The sequence below is a fragment of the Pinus tabuliformis genome, chromosome 6 (assembly GCF_031772625.1).
Source record: "Pinus tabuliformis cultivar Carrire ecotype Pingquan chromosome 6, CPIR1, whole genome shotgun sequence".
In the NCBI taxonomy this organism is placed as follows: Eukaryota; Viridiplantae; Streptophyta; class Pinopsida; order Pinales; family Pinaceae; genus Pinus; species Pinus tabuliformis.
This window is the reverse complement of record NC_142292.1, coordinates 778,690,315-778,703,221: the sequence shown is the minus strand read 5'-3', so window position 1 is coordinate 778,703,221 and position 12,907 is coordinate 778,690,315. Positions and strand designations below refer to the sequence as shown.

At 42.6% G+C, this 12,907-nt stretch overlaps 1 protein-coding gene across 1 annotated transcript; it reads right to left on the bottom strand.

Annotated features, from left to right (window-relative positions):
* Positions 1-2,302: 2,302 nt before the first annotated feature.
* LOC149261042 (protein NRT1/ PTR FAMILY 8.1-like) lies at positions 2,303-4,352 on the bottom strand. The gene is made up of 2 exons (XM_089367398.1): positions 4,254-4,352; positions 2,303-2,824 (listed from the first exon to the last, which is right to left on the bottom strand). Exons 1-2 carry the CDS (start codon positions 4,350-4,352, stop codon positions 2,303-2,305), a joined length of 621 nt encoding a protein of 206 aa, XP_089223524.1.
* Between the last annotated feature and the right edge of the window lie 8,555 nt (positions 4,353-12,907).

Below are 12,907 nucleotides of genomic sequence, written 5' to 3'. Positions count from 1 at the left end.
AAAGATTTACAGTTTCCAGCCTTTATCACTTCTTTGTCTAAGCTTCTCTGAATCTTTTCAGCGATGTAGTAACCAACATTGTTAAGCGCTTGTGCATTAAATAATTAATATACAACCGGATACACACTGATAATAAATTAATATACAACCGGATACACACTGATAATAAATCCTATGAGGAACCACCGCCACTCCATATTATTTAGCTTATAATAAAAACTTATAACTAGAACTTATAACTATATATATCTCCAACAACCGCAAAACTCTCATATATGAAATATAATAAGAACTTATAACTATATATATCTCCTACAACCGCAAAACTGTGATATATGAAATATGTACGCGATATAACATATTCAAGGGCACTTGGGTTTGTTGCCATGTGTCTTCAAGCTCGTATAACATGGGAAGACATCATGGTTTTCCATATGTACCAGGAGAAACGCATTCACATTTGGCACAGCATGTGGATTCTTGCTTCTTTCTCCCCGGGCCATTCCAGGAAACAATCTGGGATGGCCATTCCAGGAAACAATTAATGATGCCCAGGATGAGCCTTGAATTCATAAGAAATAGCTAAAACAAGAAATAATAATCACAACAATAAGCATTCAAGATTTGCTCGGAATTCATAACATAAAGCTAAGACATCAAGAGCAATAACAAACCAATAATTGTTGCACCTCTTCTATGTTAAAATTTGTGACCAGCCATCTCCTTATCCGGTGATTTTGAAGGAGATACAGCTAATTTACCCAATAGATTATTTTATTTGAACGACCTATCTTCTCCATACTGCAATCTGCTCACTTCCCCGTTTGACTGTTCAACAGACTTTTCATAAGAAGAGTTGTACAGGGGACCCGCTACATTGCCTGAAGAAACAAATGGTTTTGAAGATATGTGTTGTGATCAAAGCATTATGCAGGGCGTTAACAATTTTAGTGTGATCAAGGAATGAAAGAATTTTACAATAAGGCGCTATGAAAACTTACTAATAACAACCAGTTGATTGTTGTCACCAGATTTATTCTTGGCGTTCCACCATCTGAGTAGAACCATTGAAGTTACCTAGCTGCCCTGAAACCCTAGCCATACTATAAACTAGAATGTTTTCGAACCAAATCTTGCTTCCAAAAACGTAAATATGTTGGGAAGGGGTAGATTAATGAATTTAGTGATTTGATGGAGTGGCAAGAATGGGTTACAAGCATGGACGAAAATGCATTTTTTTAAAGAAAAAGATGAAGATTTAACTGAATTATTTTGTCTGAGGATATCTGCGAAAAAGTCCTGAACTTAAAACTATACATTAATTGGAATAGATGTAATTTGCCTGGCCTTTTTGTACTTATAATTTTTGGCAAAATAGATATAGGAACATAGATTAGCAGTTTCAATTACCGCCAAAAACCAATAAAAATAATCTATTTTAGATCTATTTAAATTGCTTCCAATCCAGCCTCGATGCCCTCCTCGTTTAGTCACTGCCTGAACTATGATGACCAGAAAACTGGCCAAAAAACTGCCGAATCCCAGAACACTGAGATTGAAGGCCATACCGAAGCTGCTCTTGCCATCAGGGAATTGATCATAGAAATATTCCTGTAAGGCTACTACAATAAACAACTCGGCTACTGCGATCAAGAAAAACTGAGGAATTAAGCAGAAAATGCTGAGAGGGATTGGGGTTGGTCGAGCAAGTCATGAGATTTTGCAACATGGATCCTAATGTTTTCTGTCAGAGCTGCAGACACGATGGATAGTATAAGTAAAAGGAAGCCGATTCCAATCCTTTGAAGAACAGTTATTCGTCTTTCATTGCGTGTTATTCTTCTGGCCAGTGGTACAATACAATGATTAAACATAACCACTGAAACAAGTGCAGAAAGTGGTTGGACTACCAGAAGAGAAGATACTGGCACTCGGAAGTGGGGACCTAGTTTTCTATCCATGGTACTGCCTTGCTTTAGGAAGAGCGATATGCTCAGTGAGAATACCATTCTAAAGATTAAGCAAGAGAACCAGATGGGTGCTAGCCTCAAGATAAGCTTGGTTTCCTCTACTTGAGTTACTGGGCAAACATACCATGGGTTTGGCTCTTTTCTTCTCCCTGTATCAGTATTCCATGCTGAAGAGTCTGGTACCATTATGGCTGCTTTGTCTAGAAACCTAATACATTGCCAATGAAAAAAAGAGATATCAAAATAATAATGATTGCTTTTTTTTTTTCAAATTTTGTGAAAAGCAAGTGAATTGTTTTCATTGAATTTTTGTGAAAAAACTTAGTAAAAACTTACTGAAAATTATCTGTGTGCACTAGCAGCTTCGGACTGGATTTTATGAACTCAACATCCTCATCCTTCTCGTAAAACAAGCTTATGTCCGAAGGCATGCTGATATTTCTTTTTCTTATAGCAGCCACTGCAACTTGAGCGATTCCAGTGATGGCACTGCCTCGAGGAACCTTGTGTCTGTATAATGGAGTCCCACAGAGAAATAGTACAGTTGTCATAGCCATAGCCACTGTGACAATCCCGAATCCCAATCCCCAGCTTACATTCTCTTGGATGTAGGAAATAATTGTGACTGCTAAGGTAAAGCCAGCTGAAAGCCATAAAAACCAGTGGTTACAGGAGGAAATCTTCTGAAGCATGTCAGTTTTGTCTTCTTTGTCAAACTGGTCTGCACCAAATGGTGTCAAATATGGTTTGTTGCCACCGATCCCAATGGATATCAAATACAAAGAAAAGAAATAAACACCAATATTTGGCTTCAAAGCTTGGAGAGACACTGACAATACCAGCAAAACTAATCCCTGCATTAAATAGAGTATGAAAAGAATGAATGTCTTATGAAGAGATCATTCATCTCACATAGAGAGACACACACCATTACTTAAATTACATTAGAGAGAAGAGTTGGGTGTTATCAAAATTTTGAGGATAACTAAATTATTTGGAAAAACAGAAATAAAACAAAAGCACAGTTGCTGAAAAGACATGTCAACCAAAGAGCTAGTTATTCAAAATTTTGAGGCTAATTTTAATTGGTTTATTAATTAAAAATTGTTTTATTTTAATTAAAAATGACTTGGTTTAATAATTAAAAATTGTGAGGAAAGAGGTTGAATAGTATTCACTTTCATTAAAATTGTAAACCATGATTAGGATTCACTTTAATTAGTTGCGCTGGTATATTAATTTTAAAATGAATGGACTTTATATTTAAAAATTGGGAACAATGAAGCTGGCTAGGATTCACTTTGATTACTCCAGCAAACCGTGTTGCTCTGGTATATTAATTTAAAAATGAAGACATTGGAGTTGACCAGGATTAAGTATGAGTCATCCGGCATATGATGCTTCGTTTTCTGACTCAGCATCTTAAATTTTGACTATATAATAATAATGATGTAGATCAATGACATTCTTTACATAACGTAAGAATGTTATCATGACGATAATAATACAAATTTTGAAATATTGAAATAATTTTAATGTGATTAAATAATTTTAATATGATTATTTTATTTAATTACGTATAAGAATGTATTAACCATGTATTATTAAAATTTATTGAATGTTAATATTATTGGAAGAGTATATATATTATTTCATATGTTTTACTTGTTGGACAAATGGAATCTTCGGATGATATATATCTATTTTTCGATTAAAAATTTTAAACATGTTTGACTAATTAAATTTTATTATTTAAAATTAATTAATTAAAAAAAAATTATTTATTGATATTTTTTTGTTTTTTATTTTTATATTATAACTTTTTGTTGTTGTTTTTAATGATTTAATTAATTTGATGATTCCATTTAAATGTTTTTATAATAATATATATGAATTAAAAATATATATTAACTTTGTTAGTTTATACGTTTTTGATATTTTGAAATGGGAAGGTTGGATTAATGGTTGTCCTATTTCCTCTTCCACCACTAAATTCAAACGCTTAAAGAAGATGCTTAACAGGCCAACTTGAATAACTACTAAAATGTAATGTTTAAAAGGCATAAAGAAAGACGACACCCTTGTTGTAAGGTCCTTGGGTACGGGCGCGTTTTGGCGCCGGGCGAAGTCACTGTGCACGGGCGCACAGGCGGGCGCGGGCGCACGGGCGGGCGCGGGCTGCACGACCGGCGGGCGGGTCTGCACGACAGGCGGGCGAGGCTGCACGGCGGGCGGGCGAGGCTGCACGGCGGGCGGGTCTGCACGACAGGCGGGCGAGACTACACGGCGGGCGGGCGAGGCTGCACGGCGGGCGGGTCTGCACGACAGGCGGGCGAGACTACACGGCGGGCGGGCGAGGCTGCACGGCGGGTGGGTCTGCATGACAGGCGGGCGAGGCTGCACGACAGGCGGGCGAGGCTGCACGGCGGGCGGGCGAGGCTGCACGGCGGGCGGGCCTGCACGACAGGCGGGCGGGTCTGCACGACGGGCGGGTGAGCGCACACGGAAAATGCGAAAATTGGTTAAGTGTCACACTTGAGCGTACATAATATGACGATGCACGAAGGTTTATATATATGCATGGCACGTGGACATAAAATATAATAAAGCCGACACCATAAAGATATAACATGGGGGCTTCATGGTATTATTAACATGTCGGCCCAAAGATTATATCCAAAGTATGGAGCGTATATATAAGAGGTGGTTGCACCTCATTTCAACACAAGACTTTCGCTCATCTCTCATACGCATAGGGGTAAAACAGCAAGGGTAAAAGTAGACTACGCATACCTCATGCGTAGTGCTACTAAAGGTGCAGTTTTGACTTAAGTGCGGTTTGAGGTGTGAAGGTGGAAGTTGTGTTCGGTTTTATGCAGGATTTGGTAGGGAGGTTGGGTGGCTCGGGTGAGCACTCCTTCTTATGCAAAGGTGCATGAAATATTGTAAAAGGCAGGTGGCCTGTCTTTTGTAAAAATTGGTTAAGTGTGAGACTTGGTTCGGCCAAGACACACTTGTTGTAAAATCTGATATTCTTGATATAATAAAATTGTCGGGCAGACTTTCTGGGAGTTGCCCCTCCCTTTGTACTTGTGTATTGTTGATGTTCTCGGTTTGTTGTACATGGTTAATGATTGAGAATGATCTTCTTTAAAGTATAAAGGATAATTCTTTACTTGGTTACAAGAAAACATAAGTTAAAGTAAGTTTATGTTGGAGTAGGCGTAGCCCATAAACGTTAGTATTGTTAAAAAGAAAGCGTTCGGTGGTGCCGCACCTCGCTACAAGCGGTTGGAAGATCACCGCAGGTGTAGGGGCGTGACAGTTGGTATCAAAGCTCGGTCAGGAGCTGGTGGAGCAAGTGTGAGGACACTTGGAAGTTGATGCAGATAAGGTTATGGAGAACAGTCTGGGTTTCGTAGACTTGATGGTTTATGACAAGGCCATTCAAGCTCTGGTAGACACGGGTGCTACACATAACTTTATGACAACACGGTTAGCAAAAGAGACTGGGCTGGAGGTCAAGGCAGTGAACTCTAGAGCTAAGGTGGCAGGTTTGGTACACGATGTACCTGTGCAGATGAAAGAATGGAAGGGTCAGTTGGACTTCATAGTGATGGAGATGAATGACTTCGATGTGATACTTGGACAAGAATTCTTGAAGGGCAACAAGGCTATTGTTGTCCCCTTCTGTGATGAAGATGTTGAAGACATGACTACGATGGAGGATGAACTTGAGGATGATCAAGTTGAACCAGGATCGTGCAGTTTGTCAACATGTATGGATGAGGTCACTCACATGGAGGAGCCTCATGATGATGAAGTAAGTGATGATACTTGTGTTTCATTTGGGCATTTGGAAGATGGACCGTGTGCAGGGAAGGGCAAAGCCAGTTTGCCAAGGCAAGAGGACATCTCACCATGGATGACTATGATGGAACCTTGTATGGAAGAGCAAGGATTGTCAGTTGTTGGGAAGCTTGTTGGGGTTACTTGTGACCTTATGATGAAAGGTGCAAGGACCCGGGACAAGGGTGGAACTTGATGATCGTTGTGGAGGATTGAGTCATGCTTTAGCCACATGGAGAATTGGCTAAGTGCCCGGCATGACTCATGGACAGGTTGAGGAGGGCACACACTTGTGATGTTTTGGGTGGACTTGTCATGGCCGAGACCAAGAGCAAGTCTTGATGGACACTTTGGTGGAGGAGCTATGATGAAGGGACTCATGACATGATGATGAGATGGTTGGGTGACCGAGTTCACTAAACCGAAAGTTGAAGACTTGGATGGGATGGCCAGATGTTGTGATGTGTCTACTTGGTTGGACTACATGGACAACTTAGTCATGGACATCAGGTTGGAGACTTGAAGACATGGAGCATGGCAGACCTATGCAAGGACATTGTGTGGAAGCACTTGTAGAGATGTCAAGGGACATCCAAAGAGGAGTGCTAGGGCAGGAATGTTATGCAGGAGGACTTGCTAGTGTGACATGGGGACTTGAGGATGGCACATTGCAGATGATGAAGAGGACTTCATGGACCTGAATGGGGCACATCGAGAGTTGATAAGATTGGAGACTTGAGGATGGCACATTGCAGATGATGAAGATGACTTCATGGACCTGAATGGGGCACATCGAGAGTTGATTGAAGACTTGAGGATGGCACATTGCAGATGATGGAGAGGGCTTCATGGACCTGAATGGGGCACATCAAGAGTCGGTTTGATGAGATGGTCTCTTCACGTTGAGGAGGCACACATATGGATGATGATGCAGGGATGGCTTGGCATCAAGCATCATGACATGTTGCAGATGAGATGGATGGAGTTTCCATGGACCTGAGCATGGATTATGGAGATACATACTTTGGTATGGGGAGCTTGGTGGCAGTGGTCACTAGGCCGAGACATAGTGGAGAAAGAGTCTCTACATATGTTGCAAGGATGTTTGCCTTGTGTAGAAAGGTCGACATCCTGGATGAATGATGATCTTGGTGGAGAGCTACCGAGATGGTATGTTGTCGAGGACGACAACGATTTCAGGTGGAGGAGGATGTAAGGTCCTTGGGTACGGGCGCGTTCGGGCGTCGGGTGAAGTCACCGTGCACGGGCGGGCGCGGGCTGCATGATCGGCGGGCGGGTCTGCATGACAGGCGGGCTGTAAGGACCTCCGGTTGCAGGCACGTTCGAGCGCTGGGCGAAGTCACCGTGCACGGACGCACGGGCGGGCGCTGGCGCACGGGCGGGCGCGGGCGCATGGTGGGCGGGTCTGCACGACGGGCGGGCGAGGCTGCACGGCGGGCGGGCGAGGCTGCACGGCGGGCGGGTCTGCACGACGGGCGGGTGAGCGCACACGGGCGGGTGAGCGCACACGGGAAAGCGACGTTTCGGTGAACAGAAATGCGACGAAAGACTTAGGCCGAAAAACGACTAAGTATTGGAGCAAGGATTTATATGCAACGAATTAAAGGATGAAGGCCGACTTGTTTAAAGGTGCATATGGGCATGTATGATGAGTTTATGGGGTCAGCCATGGGGCTGCACACCCCATGTAAAACCCATGTACATCTCATATATATATGACATATGAAGAGGCTCATTCCAACATAAGTCTTTCGCTCATATCTTCATAAGGCAAAGAGGAGTGCGCAGTTTGGTTAAGGGAATGCACATACCTCATGCGCGTTGGACTTGGGAAGTTGTGCAGGTTTTGTCTTATATGATGGTTGGCAAAGAATGCCATGTGTGAGTGGATTCTTGTACACGGTTTTATGCGGGATTTGGTAGGGAGGTTGAGTGGCTCGGGTGAGCACTCCTTCTTATGCAAAGGTGCATGAAATGTTGTAAAAGGCAGGTGGCCTGTCTTTTGTAAAAATTGGTTAAGTGTGAGACTTGGTTCGGCCAAGACACACTTGTTGTAAAATCTGATATTATTGACATAATATTATTGTTGGGCAGACTGTTCGGGAGTTGCCCCTCCCTTTATACTTGTTTATTATTCTCGGTTTATTGTTCATGGTTAATGAATGAGAATGTTCTTTGTTGAAGTATAAAGGATAACATTTTATTCGGTTATAAGAACACAAGTTAAGTAAGTTTATGTTGGAATAGGCGTAGCCCATAAACGTTAGTATTGTTAAAAAGAAAGCGTTCGGTGGTGCCGCACCTCGCTACAAGCGGTTGGAAGATCACCGCAGGTGTAGGGGCGTGACAGTTGGTATCAGAGCTCGGTCGGAGCTGGTGACAGGTGAAGCAGTGAAGATGTCTATCTTGCAGAAATTGGGTTATGCATCCTTCGAAGAATTCGAAGGGAGTCTACTTGAAGAGTCAGAAAGAGTAAAACAAGGATTTGTAGAATGGGGCAAAAGGTTGTTTGAAGCAAAGGATGCTCTTCGTGCCTTGGTTAAGGAAGGGATTCCTGATAGAGGGGAAGCTCTTCGACTTGCAGAGGAAGTAGACTTGATTGAAGCAAAACTCAAGGAGCTCAAGATAAGAAAGGAATTGAACCAAAAGGAAGTGAGGCATCTCCTAGCCTTGAAGAGGGAGGTTGAAGCTGAGGAAGAACTTCTTCAACTTGGTTGGGCAATGGAGCAAGGTGAAGTTGCAGATTGTGCCAACAAGAAAGAGGAAGCCGTGATAGAGGGAGATGTTACAGGCATGACTACGATGGAGGGTGAACTTGAAGATGATCAAGCTGAACCAGGATCGTGTAGTTTGTCAACATGTATGAATGAGGTCACTCACATGGAGGAGCCTCATGATGATGAAGTAAGTAATGATACTTGTGTTTCATTTGGGCATTTGGGAGATGGACTATGTGCAGGAAAGGGCAAAACCAGTTTGCCTATGCTATGGAGGATCTTACCATGGATGACTATGATGGAACCTTGTATGAAGAAGCAAGGATTGTCAACTATTGCAGAGCTTGTTGGGGCTACTTGTGACCTTATGGTTGAAGGTGCAAAGGCCCTTGACAAGGGTGGGACTTGATGATCGTTGTGGAGGATTGGGTCATGCTTTAGCCACTTTGGCTAAGTGCCCGACATGACTCATGGACAGATTGAGGAGGGCACACACTTGTGATGTTTTGGGTGGACTTCTCATGGCCGAGACCAAGAGGTAGTCTTGGTGGACACTTTGGTGGAGGAGCTATGGTGAAGGGACTCATGACATGATGATGATGAGATGGTTGAGTGACCGAGTTCACTAAACCGAAGTTTGAAGACATGGAGCATGGTAGAGACCTATGCAAGGACATTGTGTGGAAGCACTTGTGGAGATGTCAAGGGACATCCTAACAAGGTGCTAGGGCAGGAATGTTATGCAGGAGGACTTGCTAGTGTGACATGGGAACTTGAGGATGGCACATTGCAGATGATGAAGAGGACTTCATGGACCTGGATGGGGCACATCAAGAGTTGATCAGATTGGAGACTTGAGGATGGCACATTGCAGATGATGAAGAGGGCTTCATGGACCTGAATGGGGCACATCAAGAGTTGAATGAAGACTTGAGGGTGGCACATTGCAGATGATGGAGAGAGCTTCATGGACCTGAATGGGGCACATCAAGAGTCGGTTTGATATGGACAACATGTTGCAGATGAGATGGATGGAGTTTCCATGGACCTGAGCATGGATTATGGATGGTGAGCTTGGTGGCAGCAGTCACTAGGCTGAGACATAGTGGAGAAAGAGTCTCTACATATGTTGCAGGGATGTTTGCCTTGTGTGGAAAGGTCGACATCATGGAAGGATGATGATCTTGGTGGAGAGCTACCGGGATGGTATGTTGTCGAGGATGACAACGATTTCAGGTGGAGGAGAATGTAAGGACCTCCGGTTGTGGGTGCGTTCGGGCGCTGGGCGAAGTCACCGTGCACGAACGCATGGGCGGGCGCGGGCGCACGGCGGGCCGGTCTGCACGACGGGCGGGCGAGGCTGCACAGCGGGCGGGCGAGGCTGCACGGCGGGCGGGCGAGGCTGCACGGCGGGCGGGTCTGCACGACGGGCGGGTGAGCGCACAGGGGCGGGTGAGCGCACATGGGAAAGCGACGTTTTGGTGAACAGAAATGCGACGAAAGACTTAGGCCGAAAAACGACTAAGTATTGGAGCGAGGATTTATATGCAACGAATTAAAGGATGAAGGCCGACTTGTTTAAAGGTGCATATGGGCATGTATGATGAGTTTATGGGGTCGGCCATGGGGCTGCACACCCCATGTAAAACCCATGTACATCTCATATATATATGACATATGAAGAGGCTCATTCCAACATAAGTCTTTCGCTCATATCTTCATAAGGCAAAGAGGAGTGCGCAGTTTGGTTAAGGGAATGCGCATACCTCATGCGCATTGGACTTGGGAAGTTGTGCAGGTTTTGTCTTATATGATGGTTGGCAAAGAGTGCCATGTGTGAGTGGATTCTTGTACACGGTTTTATGCGGGATTTGGTAGGGAGGTTGAGTGGCTCGGGTGAGCACTCCTTCTTATGCAAAGGTGCATGAAATGTTGTAAAAGGCAGGTGGCCTGTCTTTTGTAAAAATTGGTTAAGTGTGAGACTTGGTTCGGCCAAGACACACTTGTTGTAAAATCTGATATTCTTGACATAATATTATTGTTGGGCAGACTGTTCGGGAGTTGCCCCTCCCTTTATACTTGTGTATTGTTCTCGGTTTATTGTTCATGGTTAATGAATGAGAATGTTCTTTGTTGAAGTATAAAGGATAACATTTTATTCGGTTATAAGAACACAAGTTAAGTAAGTTTATGTTGGAATAGGCGTAGCCCATAAACGTTAGTATTGTTAAAAAGAAAGCGTTCGGTGGTGCCGCACCTCGCTACAAGCGGTTGGAAGATCACCGCAGGTGTAGGGGCGTGACACGGGCGAGGTTGCACGGCGGGCGGGCGAGGCTGCACGGTGGGTGGGTCTGCACGACAGGCGGGCGAGACTACATGGCGGGCGGGCGAGGCTGCACGGCGGGCGGGTCTGCACGACAGGCAGGCGAGACTGCATGGCAGGCGGGCGAGGTTGCACGGCGGGCGGGTCTGCACGACAGGCGGGCGGGTCTGCACGACGGGCGGGTGAGCGCACACGGGCGGGTGAGCGCACACGGAAATGCGAAAATTGGTTAAGTGTCACACTTGAGCGTACATAATATGAGGATGCACGAAGGTTTATATATATGCATGGCACGTGGACATAAAATATAATAAAGCTGACACCATAAAGATATAACATGGGGGCTTCATGGTATTATTAACATGTCGGCCCAAAGATTATATCCAAAGTATGGAGCGTATATATAAGAGGTGGTTGCACCTCATTTCAACACAAGACTTTCTCTCATCTCTCATACGCATAGGGGTAAAACAACAGGGGTAAAAGTAGACTACGCATACCTCATGCGTAGTGCTACTAAAGGTGCAGTTTTGACTTAAGTGCGGTTTGAGGTGTTAAGGTGGAAGTTGTGTGCGGTTTTATGCAGGATTTGGTAGGGAGGTTGGGTGGCTCGGGTGAGCACTCCTTCTTATGCAAAGGTGCATGAAATATTGTAAAAGGCAGGTGGCCTATCTTTTGTAAAAATTGGTTAAGTGTGAGACTTGGTTCGGCCAAGACACAGTTGTTGTAAAATCTGATATTCTTGATATAATAAAATTGTCGGGCAGACTTTCTGGGAGTTGCCCCTCCCTTTGTACTTGTGTATTGTTGATGTTCTCGGTTTGTTGTACATGGTTAATGATTGAGAATGATCTTCTTTAAAGTATAAAGGACAACTATTTACTTGGTTACAAGAAAACATAAGTTAAAGTAAGTTTATGTTGGAGTAGGCGTAGCCCATAAACATTAGTATTGTTAAAAAGAAAGCGTTCGGTGGTGCCGCACCTCGCTACAAGCGGTTGGAAGATCACTGCAGGTGTAGGGGCATGACACTTGTGGTCATTGATAAATTGTTAAGTACATTAAAAGATTATTGGAGAAAAAAATGATTAAATGAATAGTGATAATCTAAACCTATAGATTGTTAAGTATCTCAAGAAAAATAGAAATGAATTAGTTTACTGGAAAATAATTAAAAAATAAATAAATTTTAGAATATGTAATATTTTACACATAATTTAAAAAGAAAAAAGAAAAAATGGTAGAAATCAAAATTCAAATATAAATGTAAAAAATAAAAGTAGATGGACAGAAATTAAAAAACTAATGAATTATTAAAGTAATTGTTAGAGGTTTCTTATTTCAACTTAAGGTGGATGAACATTTGTTGATTTTTATTTTATTTTATTTTTTTAATTAACAACTTTAATTGATTCTCATGAGAATATGCTCATTATGTGCCTTGTCTGAATACTTATCAAGAGTTGTAGTGTGTTAGTTTGTTGCATTGACTTTTAATAAATTTAAAAAATTAGATTCGTGCCAAGCCACTCCCCGCCCACCAATTTCCTAGGGATTTGAGATTATTCCAATTCTAATAAATTCCTCCATGATAAGTTCCTCATTATTACTTATAACATTCATTTATATATAAGAAAATTTTATATAACAAAATGAGCCATTACTTTAATAAATTTAAAAAATTAGATGTCAAGCCCACCAACTTCCTAAAGATTTGAGATTATTCCAATTCTTATAAGTTCTGCCTGATAGTTTAGAGAATACATCACACACAACAGATTTATACTGAGAGACTTAGATGGAAATAACAAAGAATAATTTCAGAGACAGACAAATGGAAAAACAACAAGATTACTCAATCATAAACAATGGAATAGATAAAACAATTTATGGAGAGCAAAAGTCACTTTGCATTACGTAACAGGCCTGGACCTTGGCTTGCTTTCCTTGGCTAGAGCAATTACAAATTTATAGAGGCTGAAGAAGGATATAGAATCCTGCATGTGATTCAGATGGAGATATAGAAA

Excerpts from the sequence above, each read along its gene's own strand:
- LOC149261042 (XM_089367398.1), bottom strand. The coding sequence starts at position 4,352 with ATGCAGACCCACCCGCCGTGCAGCCTCGCCCGCCCGCCGTGTAGTCTC. Across the intron at positions 2,825-4,253 it reads CAGCCTCGCCCGCCCGCCGT|GGATTAGTTTTGCTGGTATT; the intron begins GTAGTCTCGCCC and ends TATTTAATGCAG.